Source organism: Lonchura striata, chromosome 2, assembly GCF_046129695.1.
Source record: "Lonchura striata isolate bLonStr1 chromosome 2, bLonStr1.mat, whole genome shotgun sequence".
Classification (NCBI taxonomy): Eukaryota; Metazoa; Chordata; class Aves; order Passeriformes; family Estrildidae; genus Lonchura; species Lonchura striata.
The window spans coordinates 44,167,737-44,195,438 of record NC_134604.1 but is presented as its reverse complement, the minus strand read 5'-3'; the positions used below and the strand labels follow the sequence as shown (position 1 = coordinate 44,195,438).

Here is a 27,702-nt window from a genome sequence, read left to right as displayed (position 1 = left end):
CAGGGTGAATGTTAACTCCCTGATAACCTTTACGTTGTTAATTTTAGAGAGCTCTTATACCACCTGTATATTCCCTTGTTAAATTAAATAGTTATAAACAGCACTTCGTACTTCTGATGTGTATCAGTATAGAAGCCTAGGGCAGTGAATTTCCTTGTTTGATATACAGGACTGAATATAGATACCAGCATTGTAAGCTTCTTATGCTGTCCTGTCTAATACCAGCTGTCTTTTGGAAAGGTCACGTGCAACTCTGAGAACACCGTGCAGTTTCCATGTCAGTGACATTGCTGGCCAGGGAAGCTGGTGGGCAGTTCCCACCCCCAGGCATCAGGCAGCTCTATGGGCTGTGCTGAGGTCAGTTTGGAACACCAGCCCAGTGTCAAGGTGGTGGCTGTGCACAGACAGAGCTGGGGATGCATCTGAGGCTGTAACTGGAACAAGGGCCAGTGGGACAGCCTCCATTTAAAAACAGCTCCCAGAGGAAGGAGGGCTTGCCCTTTCTGAGGCCTCAGCTTTCTCCAGGGCTACCAGCTCTGCTCTTTCCAAGCCAGTGCTGTGCAGCCACACTCCCAGGAGGCAGAAGGATGCATACTGGGCACTTACAGTACTGGCCAGCAGCCATTGAAGTTGGAATAGTGTATCTGTCTATTAAAAGTATGGAATGAGATTATTGCTTAACTGACTTGTTACCTTCAAGAGATTATTATCTTTTGAGAACCAATTAATAAACTACATTGAAAATGAAGATCCCAGACCTTTGTACTCATGGTTCCAATGCTGGTTCTTGTCCACATTTCCTAAATATATTTCTTCTCTATGTTTTTAAAAGCAGTAGTGGGTCAAGATACTCAACTGGAGTAAGCTTTGCATCATAGTGCTGGAATGTCGTATTGTAATTAAAATTCAAATCATCCAGCGAGAAGCTGTAACTAATTCAGTTGCATACATAATGTCAAAATAAATGTAATAATATTTGTGATGCCTTTTATCCATACTGCAGAAGTCAAGAGTCATTTTTTAAATTAATCTGGACATGTTTTCAGTGTGTGTGCTTGGATGCCAAGGAATTAGAGACTTTGTTTTGACCCCATTAACAAAGTGTACAGGAAAAGCATTTTTGTTCAGTTCTCTGTAAAAGGGAAAGAGATGGTTTAGAAGTAAACTTATGTAGTGTCATCAGGGAGGACAAAAGATGTATTCTCTTTTTGACACATAGGTGAAAGTAAAATTCTGACTTTTCTGATGAAGTTCATTAGTGATGCTTCTCATATTTGGTTGAATAACTTGGCAAAACTGTATTCTTGGCACTGCAATTATAAAACCACTCTGTGTCAAGGAAGAAGAGGTGCAGCATTTTATTTTGGGAAGTCTTCATAATAGTAATGAAAGGAAATGAGAGAGAGGAACAAAACCCAGGAGAGACAAGTGATGCACAATGCAGTTGTTCACCACGCAGTGACTGATGTCCAGCCCATTGCCCAGTTCATGCACTATCTGTGGTACAGAATATCCCTCTGGCCAGTTCAGATTAGCTGGCCTGGCCCTGCTCTCTCCCAGCTTATCGTGCCCTCCTCATCACTGGCAGAGCATGGGCAACTGAAAAGTCCTCACTTAGACTAAGCATTTACTGAGAGACAACTGCAACATCAGTGTGTCATCAACATTATTCTCATGCTAAACCCCAAACACAGCACTGCTTCTGTTAGCACAGATGCTTAGAAGAAAATTAACTCTATCCCAGCCAAAACCAGGAAAAAAATAAATATATTAAAATATATATTTATAAAAAAGTACTAGACAAATAAGCAATCAAACTTTATGGAAGAAAATAGAAGGAGGATAGGGAAATGTAATTACATGCAATTAAACAACACTTTAATTCATGTCATTAGTTTGTCATCTCTTTTCTCTCTGAAATTGAATGAGTTGAAATCTGAAAATAAGAAGTATGTTAAATAGGATGTTGTAATCACATTTCTCTCAGAGTCTAGGTATTGCCCTCATACAAAGATGGATTTGGTTTTTTCTGATGCAAGTTGAATTATTTCTTTATTCTGTGTTGCTTTATTTTAGGATCACACCCAGAAAATATGATGTTGTTCAAGCATCAGAACTTGGGCAAAAAGTTAGAACAATCACTGCTGATGTTGGAGATTTAACATTAAATCGAAGGGAAACAAGGACATCGTTTACATTCAGGAAAGTGAGGAGAAGCCCTTGCAATTGCAGTAAGTGTCTTGAGGCAATCTTCAAGTCAAAATTACTATTTATCACCAATAGGTAGCTTTTTTTGTTTTGAGAAAATAATTTGATTCCCTTGGGTAGTTTTGGCAGTCATCATAGCTATTCCTGGATGGTTCATAGCATACTATATGGCTTGAATTGGCTGCATTCATGTGGTTGCTGGAGTTTCTCTTTACAGGAAGGCATTTGACTCGCTCCAGAGCCAGGCAAGTAATCTGGAGTCTTGTGTTTCATTGGCATTTTGTTACATTTATAATGTAACAAAATAGAAATAATTACTATTCTTCAAGTTATTTCCTCAGCTTTGATTTTTTTTTTTTTTGAGGGGGCCTCTAATTTTGAGAAAATAGGTACATTAGGGAAGGAGAAGTAGTCATATCAGCTGTGACAGAGCCATGTAAAGTGCCTTAGGGCAGTAGAAATTAATAATAGGTGGCTCAAGGATTACATGGAACTGAAGTCCATTTATGCCCTTAAAATAGAATTTCAGAGGCTGAATTGTAATGATGTTGTGGTCTTTGGTACTGGGGGCACTATCTCAGTTTTGAGAACATAAACTTCATTAACATAGCAGGTTAATCATAATTGCAAACAGACTCTGGTACATGAGGGCTGGTTACTTATTTTCAGGTCATCAGACACTTCTGTAGTTGGACCTGTGTTTCAGTTTTTAAAAGATAAAGGAGGACTGAAGCATTTTTTGCATTTTAATGTTTCACTTTTAGTTTAATTTTACTAAATATGATTAATCAATGAGGAATTTCTTAAAAATTAATATTTTGTATCTGTTGCTGTATCTAGTCTACCCATCTGTCTGTGACAGCCAGAAAGGACAGCAGAGACTGGTGCAACCTTCATTTCCCCAGAATGAGATGGAGGCCTCAAAGCTGGAGCAAGAATATGTACACAAGGTGTATGAAGAGATTGCCACACACTTCAGCAGTACCAGGCATAGCCCTTGGCCCCGAATTGTAGAGTTTCTCAGGTCCCTGCCAACAGGGTCAATAGTGGCTGATATTGGTTGTGGTAACGGGAAGTACCTCGGCATCAATGAAGATTTGTACATGGTAAGTAGCGACTGTTACTTGTTTTTGTTGTCTCTGGTGTTTATTCTGTCAGGCACTGGTAGAATGCTGGAGGTTCAAGTTGGCATTGGAAGAATGCTGAGAACAGAAAGCTATTTCCTGATCCAAGATCAAGTACTGATTGTCTTAAGTTTCCACCTGTATTCATGATGTGCTTTACCTTTTTCTTTTTTTCTAAACCACTTCTGTTTTGTAATTCAAAATACATTAAGAAAAATAGTAATGGATGCAGTGGATTGAAAAATTGTAATGGATGGTTTAGGTTTTCTTGTCATTGGTGTTGAATAAATGTATTAAATGGTTGGGCACTTTGAATGCTTCCAATGAAATTTTCATTTTTTTGGTGAGTGAAATCTCAGTGGGTAATGCTATTTTTTGTGACTTCTTCAGTTCCCTATGGCCTGGTGACATGTCTCATTTGTGAATGATAACCATTTTTGACTGTTCTACCTCAGGCTCTTTGCACTGGCCCAGTAAATATGCCAACATAAAATTCACAGGGAACTTGTAACTTTGGTATAGATTTCTGGCCTTCCACTGCTTTTTCTTCACTTTTAGACAGTTCTGACATAATTCTTGTTCATTTTCAATCTTTCACTGTCTCACAGTCTGTACTTAGTTCAGTTTTATGTCTCCTCCTTCCTATCAGGGAGAGATGAAGTATGTAGACATATGAACCAAAAGATAGCTCTCATTGCAAATATTTAAAAGACCTTTTTTGAGGGAATAAAAAAAGAGTCAAACTTGCCTTGTTTTAACCCAAGAGAAATCTCAGAAGTGCATGTTATGGTATCTGCTCTCTCTTGTTCCAAGATTGTCTGATTCTTTCACATATTTGTCCTGTGTAACACTCTGAAATCCATCAGACTTGAAAACTTCTATGTAGGGCAAGGCATTCATTATTGATAATAGAACTTGGAGTCATCTTTTTCAGGAGTTTCTGTCCTGTTATTTATATTCAGCTAAAAAAGAGAAGTTGTTATTTACAATGCTGATTGTGTTAGTGTATTATCTCCCTTACTGTTCTTATGGGCTAGAGCAACATCAACCAATTAATAAGTAGGCATTTTTATGCCTGGCTGCTGTAGCCCAATTATTAATTTCAGTATATTCAGTATATATATAATTTCAGTCTCTTTTTCTTTCAGTCCTGTTTGCTCTAAGAAAAATCGGCAAGCCTAACTAGAGAGGAGAAACATTTATCAGAGTATCATGAGGGTCAATGGGTCCTAGAATGGATTAGGTAAATTGCAGTTGTGGAGGTTTGTGGTAGACTTTTAAAGTGAAATTAATGCAAGATACTGTGTTCTGAAATTTCCAGCATCAGTCTGTTTTTCTGGAGCCCACAGTTAACCAGCTAAGGAAAGGAAGGATCACATATTGGCTGGCAATAAAAGGAAATCCAGTTCCTCTCCTTTGTTACTTTAGGAGTTACTTAGTTTCATATGTGTCTGCAGGAGAAATCAAAAACCTGAAAAACAACAGTGAAAGGGATGAAACTATTAAAGAAGCAGTTGGAACAGTTGAAAAATAGAATCTGGGAATTGCTTCATTCAGTTGGCCTCCCTTGACATTTTATTTTCCAATGGTGACAATTAGTGTCTCTTAGATGGAGATAGACTCTAGACTTTGCATTTTGGTTGTTTTCATCTACAAGTCAGCACAGAGCCTCAGGAGGATGGATTTGACTCCTCCTTTCTACCAGATTTTTTTTTTCTGTAGGAGCCAAAGTGTGGTTAAGAAAAACCCTGTGTATATTGTGTTTACAGGTGTTTTTAAACTTTTGACAGGGTATCTCAAGTGCTGTTCCATCTACCATCATTTGGTCATAGAGCTGAGAGTGAGGGATTACAGAATGTTTTATGTATCAGGTGCATTGTTGGGATAAAAGGAATGGTCTCTATATGCAGGGTGTCATTTACTCCTATTTAGTTGGAAGCATAAAATCCACCCATAAACTTAGTAAATTCTACATCTCATTTTTTGTGCACAGTGTAATGGAGCTCTTAGCCCAGGTCCTGTTGGGAAAGAAGCAATAAAACAGTCCTGTGAAATTAGGATTGTGTAGGGATTGTGTAAGGCACTGTTGGCACAGCTCTGTAGCTTGGGGTGTTTTGACTCAAAAGGACTGAAAACCTGAGGCAAGCATTTCCTGAAGGCAAGCAATATGCTTTTATGCTTTAAGTAGCAGTGCTAATGGTAGATCACAGATAAGGTAACTCTCTTGGTGTTTTACTCTTCAGGTACTGTCTGAAAACATCCCCTCTGTGGCCTATGCTAATGTAGTTTTTTCAGTTTCTCTGGATGATTACATGTGGCCTTATCTATTTGAGTATCTCGTGTGACAATGAAATGCATGAGTCCAACTGTGCTCAGCAAAAGTGACAGTGCTGTAATGGCTGCATTATTCTGATACTGAGAGAACAGCAATTCCATGCCAAACAAATTCAGATTAAGGATGTTTCAGCTGGAGATGGAATGCATGTCTGATATAGCTAGCACAAAGGCCAGAAAAGGGATGAATATAACAGAGTTTCAGATTACTTTTTCTGTCTTGCTCACCTTGTTATTGTTTAAATGACAGCAGGAAAGAGACATGGTTTTAGTGTTGTTTTTCCATAATTCTCTCCTCACCCAATTTCATTTGGGGGGATTATTTTAACTGATTTTATTTAGGTGCTTTCAAGCTGATAATTCATCTCTGTAAGCAAAGCTTTTCTTTTTATAGAATAATGTGTTTCAACTGTAGCCATTCCCCCGATTACCACAAGGGTTTAATTGATATTATTGCAATGATCTCATTAATTTCTATGCACTTTAGCTTTGTCTCCTTGTTTCCAGTGTTCAGGTAGGTGTGGTGATGTGTAAGTTTCTGCAGGAACGTTCAGAATCCTCACAGAGCTACAGCATGAATGAAAAGTCATTGAAGTCTTTCAAATCTGTGGTTTACATTTTTAATTGAACGGATAAATTAGTGGGAAATTCAGTGGCAAATAACTGAAAATGCCATAGGGTAGATATGTTTCCTTTTTGTATAAAGAAATTACTCTACTTGGCAGAGTACTGATGATAGGAAAAAAATATGGCAATGGAGGAGCCAAGATTATTTGCTTTAATACGGATATTCCTATTTCTGTTGTGTGTATCATTCAGAGGTAATTGGTAACACAGTTTATATTTCACAAGACATTGTAAGACCTACTTTTGCTCTGAGATGTGCACCTCTGTTTTCTGCATTACTATCCCAAACTGTGATCTACTAGAACTATATAAAAATTTGATTTTTCCAGGGTGTGGGGAGGAGAGAGAGTGAATATTTACTGTGGTATAGTTGCATAAAGTTGGGTGGCGTTTAATTGCACTGGGTTTGTACAGATTGGGAATAGATTCCTCTCCCAAGGACTTACGAGTAGTGGGCAAAAGCAAGAGGGACAAAACCAATTAGTAAATGTATACCTGGAGTAAGTTCACCATATTTAGCAATTGAAAAGTGAGACAGATGAACCTTTCCTGCTCGTTTCTGTCAGTGAATAAGAGTCATTAAATGGGCGAGAGATCTGAGAATAGAGCTGAGAAGGAACTGGGCATGAGCAGCACAAAACTAGAATGGAAGGTGAATTGCTCAACTTGGTTCTGTTGCTTTGTCACTGAGAAATTAACTCCAGGTCTTTAGGCATAGCACTTTGCTTTCAGAGATATCCTGACTACATGCAATGGAAAAGCAAAACATTACATGAAAGGAATGCTGAAAGCCTGACTTAGATGAATTGTTTGCTGGAATGTAATTTGGTTTCTTGAGCTTCTTGTGCTGTTAGTTATAGCTGAGGGGTTTCTCTGGAGAGTGACATAATTCCATTTGGTGGTTGGATTTCAGAGTTAGATGTTTTGTTCATCACTTTGTAATGTGCTGAATAAATTAGGTTCCCAGATACTTAAATGAACTAAGTCTACCAGTCTGAGTTAGTTACAATGAGATAACATAGAAAGAAAACACATAGTGGTGGGTAACCTCAACCTATCTTATCTTTTTGTCAGCATGCAAGAGGGTTTATCTTTTGCAGATTTGCAGCATAACTACAAAGCAAGCTATTTATTATTATCTTTTTCCCCCAGTGATCTATACCAAACCACTGCATTGAACAGATTTTATGAAATCTACTTTAGGTAGTCCTTGCTGTAAATGTGGAGGGGAAGGTGCCTGGGAACCTGAAGGAGCAAAATGGCATAACTGCCTATGTTATCAATTTCCAGGAAACCAGTACAGAGCTGCTGCACACTCAGATAAGTCACAGGTGTCTAAGTTTTTGTTTGTTGGAGTTCTAGAGCTCTAGAGAATTACAGGCCTCCATACTAATACAGTTTTCCTGTCTTCAAGTAAGAGTTGGATGCAGTTAATATTTATCCTTATACACTGAAAATCAGTGCCTGAAGTCCAAGTGAATTTCAGTCACAGTACCTGTCAGTGACCACTCTTGAGTTCCTGTGAGCCATTGTATACATCACAAAATGTGGTGAAGAGATGGATGGAGGTACTTCCCAAAAAGGCAAGGATGTAGGAATGGATGTCTGGAGCAAAATCTGAGAAGCCAGCCTCCTTTATGGGAATATTGAAAGGTGTGGAATGACTTGCTGAGAGGTGGACTTGCTGAGGTAGACTCAGCTGAATAATCAGCCATGCTATTTGAGATATATATGAGAAATTTTGGAGTTTTAGCAAGGAATTTGATTTGGAAAGCTAAGGTATAAGAAATGATTGAGAAGACTCACAGATAATGAGGAATAGAAAGCCTAAAAACATACACATATAGCTTGACTCACCAAGAGGTGTATTAGATTCTTTTGGGTTTGGACACTGGACTAATAGTAATTCATCTGCCTTTCTCCACTTTTCTGGAAGAGATGCCAGCAAAGACAATAAATATCCTATCCTGAGCATCGAAAATAGAGATATGAACTGGCAAAAATGAAAGCTTTCCAGCTATATTTTGAGATAAGTTTTAAATGTTTTTATTATATATTTAATTATAGAGAGAGGAACTTGTTCTCAATTAAAACAGTCCTTTGAACTCTTCTGTAGATGAAGTTTCATCAAATCAAAGCTTCTTCATATGTTAGAATTTAAAAATCAGTTAGTAATGGAATTGGGAAAAGTTGAGTTTGCAGTAAATGTTTTCTGTACTCATAAAAGCCACAGATGGACTAATTTAAGGTAGTTTTTTGCTATCTTACTGATTTTTTAAGTGATTGAAACAAATTTAATGCATGCATGTCTCTTGTAAGTCAGAAAATGCAGGAATGTGGTGATTATAATTATTTTGAAATATCACCTAGGGTTAATTCTAGCAAAGATGCTAAAGTTGCCTAGTTTCAATGCCAGGCATCTGTGATGATTCCATGTGTTCACCATTTATGCATATATGCATAGTACCTATTGTCCTGCTTACATTTAAAACCATGTAAAGTTTTAGCCCAGTATATCTATTTTAGAGCAGCTGTGTGTTCAAAGTGTTCGGTTTCAAGGTCTCTATTTTCACTGTGAAACAGCATCTTTTTGCTTTGGATGTACATTTGCTTTAGAAAGTATGTCAGTACAAGTAAACCTGACCTCATAATATTTGCTATAATTTAGATGCAAATGAGGACTTATCTGGCAGTCATGCCTTTGTTCTCATTCTCAGTTCATTGGATTTCATCAACATACATTGTAGTCCTTTTCAAGGTCATTTTGGGAATGGGGGATTGTGTTCCATTATCCAGGCATTTTCACTCTAGATGTGGAGGTCCAAAGCAATTCTTTCTGAGAAGGCTTGCTGTCAGTGGAAGCTGCAAGTTTTCTTCCTCCTCCTTCTGCCAGCAGTACATTTGGTCCTTTGAGTTTTATTATTAAGTACTAAAAGCCAGTGTCTTAATTGCAGAAGTAGTTAAAGGTACCAGTAATGAGGTGTGCAATCACTAACATGCAGGTTGTCAGAGTAATTTAAAGATACTTCAGTTGGCTGCCAAGTGTAAAATGATGGGGATTTGTTTGCATTCAGGTAAGCAAGTGCTTCCTTTTTTAATTCATAAACAACACAATTCACTCAGTGCTTCAGGAAATGCGAGAGACCAAGGAATGAGTGTGAAGAAAGCAATGTTAGGATTGATCTTTTCAGGTCTGTTTATTGCTAATTGGCAGGATAATACCTACATGTTTGTAGTTTTTTGTGGAGGATTATCTTGTATTGTTAGGTTGGTGTTTTCATAGCTGTTTCATTTACTTTGGATCAAAACTAAGGAACCTGAGTAGAAGGCAGCTCACTGGTAAGCTTTCAGGAAATAAGACTGGAACAGAATTCTGGTTTTCTTCAAAACTGTGGTGGTAGGTTAAAAGATAAAAGGACTTGAACAGGTAAAATGGAAAATTATGATGGAAAATAAATATATTTTCATTAATCATTGCAAAAGAGGTTTTTAGCTTTAGTGGTACTGTTGTCTCTTTTGGGTTGATTACGCAGGGCAAGCTGTTTGCTATTCTTGCGTCAAAGATGGTTTAGTATTCTTTCAGTGTCAAATGCAATAAACATTGTCAACAGTAATTATTTATGATTCTGAACCTGTTCTCTGCTATCTATTTGTTGCTGATCCTTGAAAACAAATAAATGTATTATTCTCATATGTGCAGAGTTTGGTATACAGCCTTGTAGCAGGGCTTTGGTTTGCATATTCAGTATGCATGGCAGACATGAAAACAAGGGTGGCACATGCCTCACTATTTCTTTCAGAAGGTATCTTGGTCAATTTAGATTTATTGTTTTTATGCAAGCATGTAAAAAACACTTCTAGATGCTGATTTTTCAAAGATGGTAAGTTTTGTCTTACTGCCTTTGATGTGGACACTGGGCAGGTGTAGCAGGCTGACTGCTGGGTTTAAAAGGGGAAAAAAATGAATGTTTTGTGAGATATTCAGAAATGGTCCTAGGGGTCACTTCACTGGACTGTACAGGACCTAGTAAAATTATATTGAGCTTGAATTTTTTGTGGATTGTGATAATGAGGGATTAGAAAAAGGTATCTGAGAACTTCCTCACATTGAAATGACAAAACCTGGGTGATGAGTGAAGCTGTATGCTGTATTTTAGTGATACCACCAAAGTCTCTAGATAATTGTTTACACTTGTAGATCAGCTTTTGTGAGTTTGCTGTTTGGGTGCTTCAAATGTTGTCAAGTTAAAAATGGCAGTTGAAATGAAAAGAAAATACTGAGGTTAGGTCACATCTCATTTTGCTCGTTTGAAGACACCTTGAATGAATTTTGAAATAAAGTTAGGTTGAAACTTGGTCTGTCTTAAGCTGGTTCAAAATGAGGGTGCTATAATGAGCTGTCTAATATCCAGCCTTTCATCTTTATTTTAAGTCCATATCAGGTTTGTGTTCTTTTTGTCTATACCTGGGAATTAAGTACTCCTCTTAAGGCTATTTTCTTACACTTGCTCTTGTTTTGATTTTAAACTGTGTTCCCTCAGTAGGAGACTGTGATGTCTCTATTACTGTAAGCATCAAATGAAAATCATATTCCAGTCTTATAATTATCCTCTCACAAAAAGCTTAATGAAACATTTTCTGTTCTAGGTTGGCTGTGATCGCAGCAAAAACCTGGTGGATATTTGTGGAGAAAAACATTTCCAGGCGTTTGTCTGTGATGCCCTGTCAGTGCCAATCCGCAGCGGTTCTTGTGATGCCTGCATCTCTATTGCTGTAATCCACCACTTCTCAACAGCAGTAAGTCACCCCTCTCTCTGCTCTACTGTTGGATCGCTGTGCAGAGCTGCTAATACTACCATACAAGCAAAGGCAGGAACAAAATGGGAAGAAATCCAAGGTTTGCATTTGGTGTAAGCAGTTGTTAGAGCAGAGTTAAGCTGTTGTGCTACTGCTGCTTCTTAGATTTTCAGTTCTCATTCTCCTTCTGCTTCTCAGATGCCCTTGTTCCTCCTGAAGCTTTGGTCCTATGTTTGGGCTTCATTTTTGTGTGCTAGTAATTAATGACAGTGGAGAAGGGGGCTCTGCTTTGGGAGTCAAGAGATATATTGTTTCCTGGCTCAGATCTTGGGCTCTTGTGCAGATCCTGTGATTTTGAGTTTTTTTGGTTGTCCATCTCCAAACAAAAGGGAGATCAGTCTGCTGTATCTCTGGGCTGGGTGAGGTTCTCCTGGCAGAAACTGTGCCACGGCAACAAGTTTCTAGACCATCTTAGAGGGGCCCCACCGATCTTTCCATACCGTAAATACAGTGAATGTTTCCAAACCCAGTAAAAAAATAAGTAGAAGGAACTCTGTTTTGCAGGAGGCTGACATATCTTTGTGTGGTCGGAGAACCTGTGTTTAAGCTGTAAGTCTGAGCCCTTCAGCTGCAAACTTAGCCTGTGCATCGTCAGGTGTGGTAGATTTGAATCTGGGATTTTAAATACTGAATCACATTCTTGAAAAGGTGTCTGTCTTTTCCAGATGGGCAGAAATGTCCAAGAAATCCTGCTCAGTACAGAACTATTTTCAATTGGAAAGAGAATAGTAGAATCGTTGAGGCTGGAAAAGAACTTTAAGATCATGAAGTCCCACTGTTAACCCAGCACCGCCAAGTTCACCACTAAACCATGTCCCTGAGTGCCACATCTACAGGTCCTTTAAATACCTCCATGGATGGTGAATCCACCACTGCCCTGGACAGCCTATTCCATTGCTTGATGTGAATAATGTCTTGATGAAGAAATTGTGTTTAGGAAAATGTCTTGCCTTGCACACAGTGATGGGCTATATTATGAATGAAAATAAATAGCAAGGAGAAAAGACCTCCTTTTCAAATTTTATTGTATCTTGGATAAGGAGAAATTGCTGCCATTCCATTCTCCTGATTTTCTGTTTATGTACTAGCTTCACACTTCTGCTTCTCCTTTGCAGGAGCGGAGACTGGCTACTATCCGGGAACTAGCTCGGCTTCTAAGACCTGGTGGAACAGCACTCATTTATGTCTGGGCAATGGAACAAGAATACAAAAACCAGAAGTCTAAGTACCTTAAAGAAAAGAGTGGTAGTAAAAACAAAGACAAGGAAATGTATACTGGCACAGCTCAGGGACCACTTAATGACCAAGAGCCTGGTAACAGCAGCCAAGATTCAGCATGGTCTCACCAACTCCTTAATGACTTCAAGGATGAAAGCTTCAGACTGCCTGTTCACACTAACAGAACCTCTTTTCACTCTCAAGATTTGCTGGTTCCCTGGCACCTGAAAGGTGGTACGAAAAAGAAAGAGGGAAGTGCTGATACAGTGGTGGTTCCAAGTGGCTCCAAAGAATTGCAAGAACTCAGCCCTATTTTCCACCGCTATTACCATGTGTTCTGTGAAGGGGAACTGGAAGCAGTGTGCAGATCCCTGGATTGTGTGAGGGTTCAAAAGAGTTACTATGATCAAGGAAATTGGTGTGTGATTCTAGAAAAATTGTAGCCAGTGATGCTTCCTCTACTATCTCTAGAGTTTTCTTTGTTTTTTACAGTGAAAAGTATTTTGTGAAAGGCATTTTTAATGCAGGCTGTAGCTATTGCCTCTTTTAAAATAGCAGAATAAAGATTGTGCATTGAGTTAATAACAGTGGTAGCACTGTGTGCATATGTTAAAAAAAATAATGGTCAACTCAGCTACTACCTCTGCAGAGTGTTTGCTTTATTCTCTGAATTACAGTGAAGAGGATTAAGTGGGAAAATACTACCCATGCAAATCACTAAGACCAGTGTTGAGCTTTTAAAGACAAAGGGCCTAGTTCTCCCTTCTCTTACACCATTTTATATTGATACAGCTGCAGTGCTTTCCCTGCAGTCCCCAGCTAATTGGAATGGAGCTCTGGGCAGGAAAGGCAGAGCTGTTTGCTGTGTGGATGAAGGAGCAGGGAGAGAATGGCATATGAGGCAGTTAAGCTGAAGAGTCAAACTGTTGCCTCAAGTTTGGTCTTGCCTGTTTTGTTGTCTATGAGGGATGACAGATCTCTTTCAGCTTGGAATTTATTCTCTTGGTTGTGGTAATAATTATTTCCTCAAAGGGAACTGGAAAGATACTGGGGATAGCAGAGACATTTTTCTCTTCCTTGACTCTCAAATACCCACAATTCATGCTGTCCATCCTCAGATTTCTGTAGCTCTTCATTGTAGTGTTGTGTGAAAGTTCCTGTGAGGTGTGAGTTCCAGCCCAGCTGGAACAGCCAGACCGGCTCTGCTACACACCTGCATGTCTCTGTGCCTGTAGCACCAGGACTTTTGGGGGTAGGGTGACCCTGAGTTCCCCCGGGGGGAAAAGGGAAAAATATTAACATGAAGGCAATATTGGTGCAGGTTTTCTGGTGGGTGTTTTCAACCTCTAAATGTTGGCAGTCGAGCAAGTTTTATTTAATACACTTCAGGAGAACAAAGGACTGGAGTAGAGGGGAACTGATGCTGGGCTGGCTGACTCAGAGCAACTCTTTTAGCTGTGGCCTGCAAGGACTAGTGCAATTTCTTTGATACGACTCTTGTGCTACCAAAGGAACGTGACACCTGGAATGCATTTCTGAGACTAAAGCAATGGGCTGACTTTTGCAGGATGAATGGCTGTTGGTGCCTCTGGAAACCAGTGCTGCTAAGCTATGCTGTTATATCAGTTGATTGCCTGTAGTTGTAGCAAGCTCTATGGTATTGGCAGGTTGTGCTGCTGTAAATAATGGCATACAAACCAAGGTGCCCATTGTAAATCATGTGGGGACTTGGACAGGTTGAGGACAGCTTGGCGTACTCCTGCCCACCTCCCATGGGTAGGTTAAAGCTCCTGTGCTGGCAACCCTCTCACAGTCACCATTTCTCCTAGGCTCTCATTCTGTAAGAAATCCAAGGGAAATGAGAGCAGTAAGAGAGGAGCTTGGTCCCACCACAATTCACCTGGCCTGTGCTTTGCTGTCTGCTTCCAAAGAGCCCTTGGGAAAGAGCTGCACATGCTGTCCATGTAGCAGCAGCCTTGTCCTAACTGATTTCTTTCCTTTGAACGGCAAAGGAAGCATGCCTAGCCACATTCAATGAATATCACATAGCTGGAAACATGTCTTGCATCAAGGCCTGAACTGGCTTCAGTTCTGGGACACAGAATTTGTGTGCAGGAGCTCATCCCTTTCCCAGCTGCACTGTGGCACCAGAGCTAATCTGAACAGCTCCAGGGTGCAGTGCTGCACTATGTCGGTGTGTCACTGGTGTGAAAGGGCAGGGAGAGCCTCTGCTGCGTGTCTGTTCGGTGACTAACTCACTAAACTGGGCTCCCTATTATTTCTGATTATGTGGATTGCATTCATGTGAAATAAAGTAGGAGGACTCATCTCTAAAGCTCTTAGCTTGCATGACCCTGTTTGCTGGTGCCTGGACTCCTGCTGAGCACACAACAGCTGCTACTGGGTTTGTACCTTGCCTGTAGCTGCATTTTCTTTAAGAATATACAGTGTTCTTGCAAGGAACAATTACTGCTTGAAAGTCCTTCTGAAGTGCTGCCATATCATGACCTTGTGTGACAAATTAGGAATCAGGTCTGCAGTTGTGCTCGATTACTCAATGTACCCTGGTTCTGACTCAGAGGTGCTGCCTCCAAATTCACTGCTGGCTCTGACTGTACACAAAGTTAAGCACTGTTCTAACCTGGGCCTCAAATGTATCAAGTAAACAAAGCCTGAATGTGAATTTTCTGTAACACTGATCTATTTTTTGCAGGCCCTGTGGCTCCTGAAGAGCTTTCCTGCTTTCCCTCTTGTTTCCCTGGCAGAGGCACATTAGGCAGTGTCGTGGTGTCACACTTAGCATTTCTTGCCTTCTGGGCTGATTAACATCATTTATTGACTGCCATATGTATAACCTCTCACCAGGTCTGCAGTGAAGCACCTGGGATGTCTGAGAGGCGAGTCAGATTTTACTGTCAGTCTTTTGGTTGCCATCGGTCTACCTGCAAGGTATTCCTTTTAGCTGAGTCACTGCAGCTTTTTCCATCTGTTTCCTGCTGGCTCAGAGCAGAAAGTGTCACTTACCACCATTGGGCTGCCTAGGACAGGGAGAATTCCAGTGGGTCCTGCTTTTGGAAGGAGGTTCTAGCATGGGGAACACCAGCTTGGGCAACACGGGTTGGACAGGCACACTGGGTTGAACATAATTCCTTACCAAAGAGGCTTTTCCTGGCGTTTCTGAGGGCTGTGAGCCAGAGGACGATCCCAGTGGCACACTATTTCTTCAAAGACAGTAGAAAAGTTAAAATTACTCTGAAATCCTCTGAGCCCTGGAAATGTTACAAAATATTTATTTGGTTAAAGCCAGAGAGTCTTTTCAGATGCTCCAGAGTAATGAAGTGGTGAAGGAAAAAATTACAAGGGAGGTGAGCAGGTAGATGTTAACAAAATGTATTGCAGAGATTTGCAACACAGAATTACATGCAACCACAGCTACCCTCTGCACTACTCACTTGCCCCTTTTTTTACTTCCTGGAAGTGGTAATGAGATTAAACTCTTTAAGGTCAGCAGTTGAGTTTAAATGTTTGAGATTTTGTGCCCTGTCCTGACAAAACAAGGGCTTCAGAGCATCCCTGGGCTTAAAGCTAAGGACATGATGAGGTCATTTCTTGTTCTGGGACAGGCAAAAATGAAACCTGCAAAACATGGAGGACTTTTTTAAACTTCATAGAGGTCTTTCAGACCGATATCATGATGCAGCCAACCCTGTGACAAAAACTCCTCCAGACCTCAGAGAGGTTTGATTTCCTTGGAAGTGTTCAACTTAATTTTAGCAGGGAGAGGTATAGGATAGCAGATAACAAGAGGCAACATGCTGATTGGACTGTTTTGCTGAGTGAGAGCCACAAAAAGCTGAATGGGGAACACAGCTTCTCTTAAGAGATCTTGAAGGACTGGCCCTGGCACCATGAGCTCTTGTACTCTCAAAGATGAACATTTGTACTCTCTAGTGCCCACCAAAGGCACTCAATCATGCTCTTCCTCAGCTGGACAGGGAAGAGAAAATTTAATGAAAGTGAGTTGGGATATCATCAGGGAGAGATCACTCGGTTATCACCAGAGCAGAAAAAGAAGTAAAACTAAATCTTAAAAGCACCTTCCCTCACCCTTCCCTTTTTCCCAGTCTCAATTTTATTTCTCATCCTCTAACTCCTCCTCACAGTGACACAGAGGGATGGGGAATAGGGATTATGGTCACTTCATCATGTTTCTGCAGCTGCTTCCTGTTCTCATACCAGGATTAGGTATCTTCTTCCTCTTACAGAAGCATTATGAATATGAAACTTCTAATCATGTAAGTACAAATACAAATGTCAGACATTCTCTCCATAAAGTGAACGTCAATGAGCATGTCTGGGAAACTGTGTGCCAGAAATAAATGTCATTCAGCTGTCACTGCATACAGCACATGTTCTGAGTTTTGCAAACTATTCCCCTAACAGTACTAGGTGGATGGAGAATTATGAGAAATTTAGAGTGATAATATTTTCAATACATAAAAAAAATTTTCATATTTACAAGAATCTAAAAAACCTTTTAGTTTGAGAATTGCAGTTGTTACACCTGTAAATATCCAGAAACACTTTCCACTTGCCAAGTGAAAATTATAAAGAAATTGTAAATGAAAATACTAGAGAAGATCAATAGCTACAGTCTCTGGTGTGCTTTGGTTTGTGTATTCTTCTTGCTGCTACAATTAAGGATTTCTTGTCATTATCACTTTCTGTGTGTCACTATGGTTTTTTATAATTTATTGTGGAGAAAAGAGGGAGAGACATTTCATTCATTATTACAAATCTCTTTTAGGTGTGCTAATCTGCTTTATATGAAGTGATTATACTGACAACATCAGCATTTGGACCCCAATTTATTACGCAGATAACTTGTTCTGCCTTAACTAGGATATGTCCACTTGGGGTAGAATTAGAATTGCATTGCTTTGTCTAAACTTTGTGAAGGACCATGCCTAACATCTCAAGTGGCTGCAAATGCCTGATGGTGCTCTCATCCACAAATTTCTTGGCCAAGTCACCTCAGTGAACTGTAAAAAGACATCTGTGTTGAAGTCTACAACTCAGACCAACAGCAAAGATTGCTTTTACCTAGCTGACATAATTTTGTACAGTATTCCTGTCACATTTCTGCGCCACCACTGGTGTGCAAATATGGTATAATTCTCATAAATTTTGCCAGTATTGTAAGCTATTTTAAAGGTATCCTTGTTTAAATTGGATCAGGGACACAGAGAAAGTGCTCTGACAATCTCTTCTCTACCCCTTAAACAGGCTATGCCTATGCTTTACCACTGCTAAAGAGCAACCTCAATAACTTTTTTCTTTGATTTTATGAAAAGGGTAGTGGAAATTTCCAATTCATGAGCAAATAAAGGGGAGAGATATGTCAGTGCAATATGAGTAATTAATTTTCTCCCTGCAATGCAGAAATGCTCTATATTATTACTTTAACATAATGGCAAGCTTTTGTTAAAAACGGATGCCCTTTATCTGAAAAAAGAAAAAAAAAAAGAAAACCAATCTTCAGTCACAACAATCAACTATATAGATGGATTTATTCTTAGCTATATCTTTGTCTTGTATTCCTACTGAAATTTAATTAAAAGGAAAACTATTGAACCAAAGCACAAGACAGTAGAATAAATTATTGTGATATATTTATTTTTATAAATGATTTTGTGTTTCTTCATGCCTTATTCAGACTCTAGATCAAAACAGAAACTGTGATTCCAAGGCCTAAGTTTAGAAATTACTAACAATAAAAGTAGCTCATACTATTATTGCTGAGCCATCCTGTCTCCTTAGATAGTTCGTCTTTGATGCTTTGTGCAGAGTAGAAGAAGAAGCAGCATGTTTCTCATCTCATTCAATTGCTCACACACACATCAGTCCTTAACATTAGGCTCCTCATACACTCAGATTAATTCAAAGCATAAAATTGCAACCAGGGAACTGCTAAAGCACCCATTTCAGTGAGACAGAGTCTTTTACAGTATGCTGCAGCTCTCTCTGGCAAAAATTCAAGTTACAATCTGGCAATATCTGAAGCTGTTAGAACAATTGCAGTGAATCCCACGTTCCGGCTATTAGAAAGCAAATCCTGCCTTCAGTTCCAATTTCAAAGCTCCCCAGCTTTTCACACTGCCTTATTCTTCTGTTTAAAATGGCAAGGATAAGAAACAGAGAAGAGGTTGTTCATTCATTTTTTTTTTGCTTGCCTCTTGCTTAGTTTCCAAAAGGGATTTGCACAGTACATAGTCTTTACATATTCTCCTGTCTCTCTAAAGAATCTGCTGTTTCCCCCCCTTCTTTCTTCCTTTGGTAATCTCTTTTTTATGCACAGCATCTCTTTCGGAGGACTTGTTTGTGTGTGCCATCCATCTTTTCACCTTTCTTTATGTACGTATTTCCGGTCTCATGGCTTCTGAATTCTCACCCACATTAGATTTCCTAATTTACCAATACAGAAATAACTCCTTGACTCATAAGTAATGACATGCTTGAGTCCTTGAAAATCCTAACACTTTATATTTCCCATTCAAATCCTCTCCTCAGGTTATTTATCTCTGGGCTTCTTATAGGCATCTCAGACTGGGAAATTTTGACATAAGGCCCTTTAGTAAGTAGTCCATCTCATAACTAGCTTCTGATGCAGGTTTTAATTTATCATAAGAATGAGTCCCTAGCAGTTTCTATGTGACCCTTTTGTTAAGGGGCTATGCTCTTCAAAAGAGCTTGGTTTCTTTGAGGAAGCTTCCTATCTTTATTTTTTTTTAATTGCCATTGTAATGATTTCTGATGCATGCGCTCACTTCACATCTCACTTTCCTCACTCTTCATCCCACATTCTGAGGAAAGTTCAGAGCAGGTTTAGAATTCAATGCCTCTCACCAAGCTACCACAATGAGAGGATATATTTCCTCTGGCCCAACTGTTGAGTGTTAAGGATACACTAAAAAGAAAATAAAGCTTATTTATCATGCATTCTTCTCGGGTCTCAGGCTTTGTTGGGTCTCAGACTGTGTGTGACAAGGATGTAAATTAGAAGGTGTTCTGGAGTAAAAAAAATTGCATCAATTCCTTTTAATGAAGAAATACTGGTTATGCAGAGAGATGTAGCTATGTAGCTTATCTGTGTGCTTCATATCAGAGGAATCACTGAGATTTATCTCTTTCTGTTGATATCTTGCAGATTAAATAAACACAATTGTGCAGTCTTTGGTGCTCTTCCCATTCTCTCTCATTTCTGTTACAAAACCTGAAAAAAGTGGAGCCAGTTTGCAGGCTGGATTTATCATTCCAAGATTCCTGGTAGGAGGTTTGTTAGGATGGCCAAAGTTCTTGCCTCACCTTTGTTCCTTCCAAATAATCCTCTCAGTTGAGTCAATCCACTTGTTCAGACTGACATGCCAAGTGGCCTCCTGGGAGAACAGGCAGGAGGAAACATAAGGTGAAAAATCACTTCTTGCTCATTTTCTCTGTATAAAAAGTGCTTGGCTTTACAAGGTATAAAGACTTCATAATTAGACATCATTCCTGTGTGACCAATCCCTTTCTGAATCCTGACTCCAATCTAAGGCAGGGTGAGGGCTTGAAACCACATCATGAGGAAATACTAAATGAAACTTGACTATGGTCTCGCCCATTCAGAAACTTCTAGGACACAAGAGCCCACAAAGCACACTAAAAGAAATTCAGTGTCCTCCCACTTATGGTCTCTTTGCCAGTTTGGTGGTATCCAGCATGGTGGCATATGTTTTGAGATATGCTTGCTTAGTGTAGCCTATGTGCCCCTCACAAAGGGGCCTGGAGGGGCCTTTGTGCTTCAAAATGAGGTGAGTGGCAGGACAAGCTGGTAGTGTCACACTTGTCAGAGGGTTTCCTGTCAAGAACAGTGACAAAGACAGTGACTTGGGATGTCAGGTGTATTACTTAGTATTTACAGCTATTTCTGGGTCAAGGGCTAAGACAAGAATTGGATATGAAATTGCCCTTCCCTCTAAACAGAGTAGTATAAAACAAAGAAAAATGAAAAGCAATTTCAGGAATTGTGGGGTGAAAATTGGAGAGGAGTAAATTGTTCAAGTTGCTGCTGAAAGAGACAATTATGAACACTCTGTGTGGCAGTCAAATTCTCTGTACAATTATTGTCACGGTGCTGTAGTGCCTTGGAGCCCTTTCCATGGAGCAAGACTTCACTGGTCTCAATAATTTTTTCCCACATGTGTTCACCTTTTCATAAGAAAAAGACATGCTCCCAACTTTTTTATTCTCTGTATTGCAGTGAAAGGAGGAGACTCTCTTGCAATACTCCATGTGTACAGTTTCTGCAGCTCCCTTCAGTTTGCTGTGTGCTGCCCATATGAGCATGTGTTGGACTGAGCTACAGCCCTGCAGGAGAAAAGGACAAAGACAGCCCAAAGGTTTCAGGAGCAGCCAAAGTCTGTGGTTACTCCACAGTGTCTCCAGTATCAGTTTAAGGTATTGCCGCTCTTGCAAAAAATGGGCTGATACAAATCTGTGAGACTAGGTTACAACGTGGCCTCTGGAGCTGGCCTACCTTTAAGAGCCAAAAATGTGCTTTAATCTCACTTAAAACCAAAACCAATCAATTTCACTGCATTGAAACTCTGCCTAAAAGTATTTTAGTTACTATTGCAGTGGTCTGATGGATAGGGACTGATAAATGAAAGCTCAGGGCTTTAATCCCCTGCCACAGCCAGATGATCTTGAGTGAGTATTTGTGTCTCACTTTCAAAGTAGCTGATCTGAAGCTCCCTGACATGTGCAGCTCTGGACCTCTCCAAGATGAGTAGGCACAAGAAGAGGTAGTCATTTCTCCCCAAAGATGTTACCAGTCTCAGGAAATCACAGACAGGATGAGTGTTGTGCCCTGCTGTGAACTTCCTGTGTGATATATGTTTTCAACTTCTCAAAGGAAAAAAAGCCAAACAAAGCATGTGAACGCTTCCCAAGAAATGAACTGAACAAGTTATTTCACGTGTGTAGCAGCTACCTTACAAAACATTTATTAGTAGAATAATAGAATCATTTAGGTTGGACAAAACCTCTAATCCAAGATCACCGAGTCCAACCGCTAACCCAGAACTGCCAAGTTGTCACTAGAGAATTTCCCAGACGAAGGGTTCACTTTATTACAGTCAGGAAACTCAGGTGGGGAGAGTGAAAATGGATGTTTCTAAACCCCACCTCCCTGGTCTGCTGAGCTATGGCCAAAATGATCATCTCTTTTCAAAGAAGCTGAAAAAATTAACAAAATAACTATTGCTCAGGGGCAGACAACTCGCAATTTGCTGTTGAATATGGAACAATGGGTGAGTCACTGTTCGATCCACCACAGCCTCCTAATTTGTTCTCATTGCAAGCTGAGCTCTCCTTTCCAAGCGAGGCTGTCAGGAGACTCAATGTCACTGGGGCTCTTTTGTTGCTGCCAGGAGCACTCTTCTTGATGGGCAGTAGAAAATCATCTACTTTTTCACTTCAGGTGCTCACTGCACAATTGAGGCACTCATAGCACAATTCAGGCAACAGCAACTAATAACCTGAGCATTGCTGCTGCATTGATTTTTGGGTGAGGTGTTCTATCATTTTATGGCACTGAATTTAGACACAGTTGCTTTAATTTTCTCCTGAGTAAACATAATGAAATTTCTATGAAAGAAATATGCTTTTCCCTGTAATTGCATAATTCTTTGTGTTTGGTTTTTTTTTTTTTTTTTTCCCTGCTGCAATTTTTCCAAGGACTGACATTTTTATTTCTGAGACAAGACAATGACAATTCCCTTCTAAGTAATCCCTCAGAACTGGATGTAAAGGACGGCTTGATAGTACCAATGGCAACTGAAAACTAGGTGGTTTTAAAAATGAACAGAATGAGAATTAACTGAAACTAAGTACATTTTGACTGGGGTGTGTCCCCTTTCTGTCCTCTTACTATGATCTTACTGGATAATGTTTTTCTTTAGTATGAGGACTTCATAATGTGTTGTTGTAACTGAGGTAAGAAATGCTCTCCAGCATCACAGTGGGAAAAGATTTTGTTTTCTCAGGAAAAAACAAAAAACAACTCTTTTCCCTAGTGAAACCTTGCATCTAGTTTAAAGAAAACTGCACAGTATCACACTGAGTAGAGAGGATTTTTTTTTAACCTTTTTGAAATAAAAATAAAACAAGCTGAGAGTTAAAGCACGTAGTGAAAGTTAAAAGCATGGAGGTTTATAACACACATCAGTTGGAGAGTGACCAATTTCTTTCAGAAAAAGTGTAAAATGTGCCATTAAATGGAAAATAATACTTCACTAGGAAAGGTCAGTTCCTCCCTGAAGTTCATAAAAATCAGTATATCCAGGGTATTACTGTTTTGTTAGCCTTTTGATTTTGGCACAGAGAATTAGACAACTGAGCAGAGGTGCCCAGCTGACCATTAAAAGTGGTATACCAAGAAGTATCTCTCTAGGCTCACTGAAGATTTCTGAGCATGTGAAGAGCTCTCAGACATACCAATATCTTCAAAGAAATAAGGGTAAACTTTAGTTTTTACCTGCTCCATTTAAGAAAATACTTTTCTCAAAAAAAGGAGAGGAAATGAAATTAAATTATGCCACCATTTCCCTAACCACTGACTTCAAAATTAAAGGCAGCCCTCAGATATAACTTTCTAGGTTTTACTGTTCTTCAGATTCTAGAGCATATTTGTGTCATAGTTTCTTTCCTAAAACCAGGAGTATTAGAAAATCATTTTAAATTAAAATTTACAGAACCACCCTATTAATGACATGGAGGGTTACAGGTTTGAAGAATGGCACCTAACAATGCAAGAGCTCACCCTGTGCTTTGAATCCTCTTCTTTGTCTGTAACTTTCTGCTGTAGAAAATACATTCCCTGTTCTCACTCCCAAATTGTCCACATCTGTCACTATTCACACTATGCCACAGTCTCCAGACTTTCTGTTCGCATTTTCAAATACTTCCTAAACTGATTCAGTCACAAGTAGTTGGCTCAGCTCATGGACTATCAATTTTCTGTTTAGATTTAATACAAATCTATTAAGCCCATATGCCTGGCTGTGTGCTGAGCGAGTTAGAGAGCACCCACTTGAGATACTCTGCTGGCTGCCTGGAACAAGTGGTAGCACTGGGATGGAAAGAAACCAATTTGTTGGTGAGAAGAGCACATCACAATCAGAGAAGAGGCTTTCCTTAATGGGGCAAACATGCTCTTTTCTTGCTTCTCCTCTTTCAAGCAGTGTACTTTGCTGTATATAGCCAAGGACTGGAAGTAGCATTAGTCAATCCTGCTGGAACATCTTCTGTATCCATCTGTTTCCTCTGTAAATGGCTCCCTGAAGAGGTTTCACATGCTGCTTTTCCAAATGGTGCCTATGAAAGTCTATCAGTTATCATTCTATACCTGTGGTGATCTACAGCAGGTTTTTCTTGAGATGCTGTTAACTGTCAGCATAAATTGAACAATTGTGCAAATTTAATTTACACATTTAATACCACCATGGAGATGATGATTAAATTACTGTTACCACTTTAAAAACATACTGTCCCATGCAAATAGCTAACAAATTACCCAAGATCTTCACTCAGACCTTGGCCTAAATAATATTACTTGGCAGCTGTGGACACGTTTGGTGTCAGACACATTAATAATGCTCTGATCTCATCCCAAAGAAATTATGTCCCAGATAAACATTTGTTTCACCAGAGGCAAAGAAGCCCTGTCAAATGGTGTTGACCAGCTGCAACTTCCAAATGGTTGAACACACCTGCTTTTGCATTTCCCTCTGCTCACCCGTGCACATTCTGGGCAGCCAGCACCCTGACATTACAGAGGTCACAGTCTAACATGGATGCACTGAACTGGCTGAAAACAGGTAAGAAAGTGTCTGGAAAATCACCTGGAGGTGTTCACAGCAATGGGGAGCACTGGGCACTGCAGAGCACCTGAACCTGTGAGCATCTTTCAGGCCACGTTCCCTTGTTTGCTCTCATTAATGCCAGTCTGGACAAGCAGGCTAGGGTCTGTGCAAGGGAATTTCAGCCCAGCAGGAGGGATGAGCCTGGATGTCAGTATCCCCAGTGCTGAGGATTGCATTTAGTGCTCAGTGTGCAGCTGCAGGCTGAGTACTGGGGAGAAGCCTGAGCCTGAGGCAAGAGACTCTGAAACTGCCAAAGGGTACAGGGACTTGTGGTGCCAGCCAGGTGCCTGGACACTCCGGGACATGGAAGGAGCCAAGGGTTCTAGACATGGCTCTGCTTGGACTGTGCTTGTGAGGGTGTAAGAGCCCTGAGATTTCTTCACTTGGGGTCCCTCCTTGAAGACACCCAGCTCAAGTTGTCATTTTGTTGTGGTATTGTGATTAAACTATTTTAAGGATTGAGACGTCAGAGACTTTGCTGTGGGAAACCTGGGGTTGAGCCAGTAAGGAAGCCTTGTCTGACTGTGGGGTGTGTAGCTGCCAGGGCAGCTCAGGTGGTGTGAGTGTGACTGCTGGAGAGGCTTCCGGGCGGCTGCACAGGGAAGTTTCCTTAATGCCCATTGCAGGACTGTGTGGTCCTGTTGGTCAGGTAGCACAGGGTTCCAATAAGCTGCTGTGCCAGGACATGGTCTTTGCTGGGACTTCCACCTGTGATGCTGGTGAGCTCTGAGCAAGGTGTGGGGAACCCACCTGGGTGCGTGGGATGGGGCAACCCTGGATGTGCAGACAGACTGGGACAGACTGAGGCTGGAAAGCAGCACCATGGAAAGGGACCTGGGGGTTCTGGTGTGTGGCAAGCTGAACATGAGCCAGCAGTGCCCTGGCAGCCAGGAGGGCCAACCCTGTCCTGGGGGGCATCAGGCACAGCATGGCCAGCTGGGCAAGGGAGGGGATTGTCCTGCTCTGCACTGGGGCAGCCTCACCTCCAGTGCTGGGTGTCACAATGTAAAACAGACACAAAGCTGTTAGAGACTGCCCAAAGGAGGGCAATGAAGATGGTGAAGGGACTGGAGGAGCCATTTGAGGAACGACTGAGGGCACTTGGTGTGTTCAGCCTGGAGGATACTGAGGGGAGACCTCATCACGGTCTGCAGCTTCCTTGTGAGAGGAAGAGGAGCGGCAGGCACTGATCTCTGCTCTATGGTGAGCAGTGACAGAGCCGAGGAAACAGGCGTGCAGCTCAGCCAGGGGAAGTTCAAGTTGGATACTGAGAAAAGGTTCTTCACCCAGAGGGTGGTTGGGCACTGGAACAGGCTCCCCAGGGAAGTGGTCACAGCACCAAGCCTGACAGAGTTCAAGAAGCATTTGGACAACGCTCTCACAAGAATCAGACGGTGTGGTTCTTGGGGATGGTCCTGCGTAGGAGCTGGGCATTGATGATCCATGTGGGTCCCTTCCAGCTCAGGACATTCCATGACTCTATAACCCTGCCATGAACCGAGCGAGAACAGAGGGGCTGAGGGGCCGAGCCGTGCCAGACCCCGGCTCCGGGAGGTCCCCGCCGTGCCCGGCTATCCCCGCTGTTCCCCCGTGCCCGGCTATCCCCGCTATCCCCCTATCCCCGCTGTTCCCGCTATCCCCGCTATCCCCCTATCCCTGCTGTCCCCGCTATCCCGGCCATCCCCGCTGTCCCCCGTGCCCCGCTATCCCCGCTATTCCCCTATCCCCGCTGTCCCCGCTATCCCGGCCATCCCCGCTGTCCCCCGTGCCCCGCTATCCCCGCTATCCCCCGCTATCCCCGCTATCCCCCTATCCCCGCTGTCCCCCGTGCCCCGCTATCCCCGCTATCCCCCTATCCCCGCTGTCCCCGCTATCCCGGCCATCCCCGCTGTCCCCCGTGCCCCGCAGTCGGGCGCCGCCGCAGCCGCCCCACCCCGCCCCCCCGGGGCGCTGTTCACGACAGTGTCGGGCGGCGCTGCCGTACGGCCCGCGCGGTTTCCGGCGGGCGGTGCGGATGGCGGATGGCGTCCGGGGCGGCGGGCGAGCGCGGCCGGGAGCGGCGGGAGCGGGCGGCGCTGCCGGCACAGGTGGGGTCGCCGGCCTTGCCCGGCCTTGCCCGGGCTGCTCAGCACCTCGCCGTTCCCTGGGCTTGGCGCTGGGTGCTGCGCGGGTCGGTGCGCTCCTGAAGGCGGCCTGGCCGCGGCGGCCGCAGGCGGGGAGGCCGAGGGAGAGCCCCTCTGTGCCTAGGGCAGCTGGGCTGCGGCACCGACGGTGGCGGGACGCAGTCTGGAACTCCTGCGTGGCACCCACCCGGTTTCGTGCGTTTTGCCACTTGTGGTATTGATCCTCTTGGTATTTCACTTATTATGTATTTCTGTGCTTACACTTTTGGAAAGAGCCGGAGTCTTTACCGTCTCGCTTCAGATCTTTTATACATTGATAAGATGGCACCACCCTCACTCCCCGGCTGAACAGACCCAGCTCTCAGCCTTTCCTTAAATGAGACTTAAAAGGCGATAACTTCTCCTTGTCTTATGGCCCATCTTTCCTAAAGAGTCTGTATCCCTCCATTGCAACATTCTGGTCATAGACTGATAATAACTTGAAGTTGTGTGCATGTGTTAAGAAGTGGGAGCCTGATTTCATAGGGTCAGTTTTGTGCCTGGTGATATGTTACTGTACTGTAAGACAAGAATTAGGAGGCTCCCACTCTCAGGTGCTTTGGTAGAGATGCTGTGACTTGGAGACCCATGCTAATCCTGGTGCATTTTGTTCAAAATCTGCCTGGTTTTGGTATTTGTGATGATTCAGGTTGTCACTTGTAGGTAGAGTGAATGCTGAAGTCACAAATGGCACATCACTTAAGTGACATGGCTTGTTTTTGGGGTTTAAGGGAAGTGTAAGAGAAGTGTAAGAGAAATACTGTGGAAAGAGGATGAGGTTGTGATGATAGGCTTTTGACAAAAGGAAGGCTAGGGTAAGCAGCAGTCAAATCTTTCTGGGCAAAGATATTGTCAGAAAAAATGTAGTGGGCAAATGACCTGATTAGCCTGATGCTGACAGAGCAGTGATGCCTTTTCTCAAGGCAAAGCAGAAAGAGAGAGGATTTTATGTAATATATCATGTGGGCATCTCCTTTATGGAACCATTTCTTGGCAATAAAAGTTCCCTTCAGCGATTTCCCCCCCTTTTGACAAGCAGTTGAAAGGAAATTAACTTAGTAACAACGAGTCACACTGCCCTGCAAAAGTTTGTTGATGTTGTTAGGATGTTTGTTGCTTTACTCAAACTTCACCTTTGCTCAGTTCAACCTCTTGGATGTTCAGAAAATGCACTTAACAGAAGAAAAGCTTATGTAGGGCACTGTTATC

At 41.7% G+C, this 27,702-nt stretch overlaps 2 protein-coding genes across 4 annotated transcripts in view; both read left to right on the top strand.

Annotated features, from left to right (window-relative positions):
* Window positions 1-12,953, top strand: part of ALKBH8 (alkB homolog 8, tRNA methyltransferase) — a 44,383-nt gene extending 31,430 nt beyond the window's left edge. For all 3 annotated transcript variants that reach the window (XM_021529360.2, XM_021529365.2, XM_077781346.1), the window contains 4 exons: window positions 2,077-2,231; window positions 3,049-3,314; window positions 10,941-11,090; window positions 12,266-12,953. In XM_021529360.2, the coding sequence (XP_021385035.2) occupies window positions 2,077-2,231; window positions 3,049-3,314; window positions 10,941-11,090; window positions 12,266-12,811 (1,117 nt within the window). In that variant the 3' untranslated portion in view covers window positions 12,812-12,953. The remainder of the gene's footprint in view (window positions 1-2,076; window positions 2,232-3,048; window positions 3,315-10,940; window positions 11,091-12,265) is intronic.
* Window positions 12,954-26,343: 13,390 nt separating this feature from the next.
* CWF19L2 (CWF19 like cell cycle control factor 2) overlaps window positions 26,344-27,702 on the top strand; it is a 58,506-nt gene continuing 57,147 nt past the window's right edge. Inside the window, exon 1 of the mRNA XM_077781345.1 lies at window positions 26,344-26,418. Coding sequence (XP_077637471.1) covers window positions 26,353-26,418 — 66 coding nt within the window. The 5' untranslated portion in view covers window positions 26,344-26,352. The remainder of the gene's footprint in view (window positions 26,419-27,702) is intronic.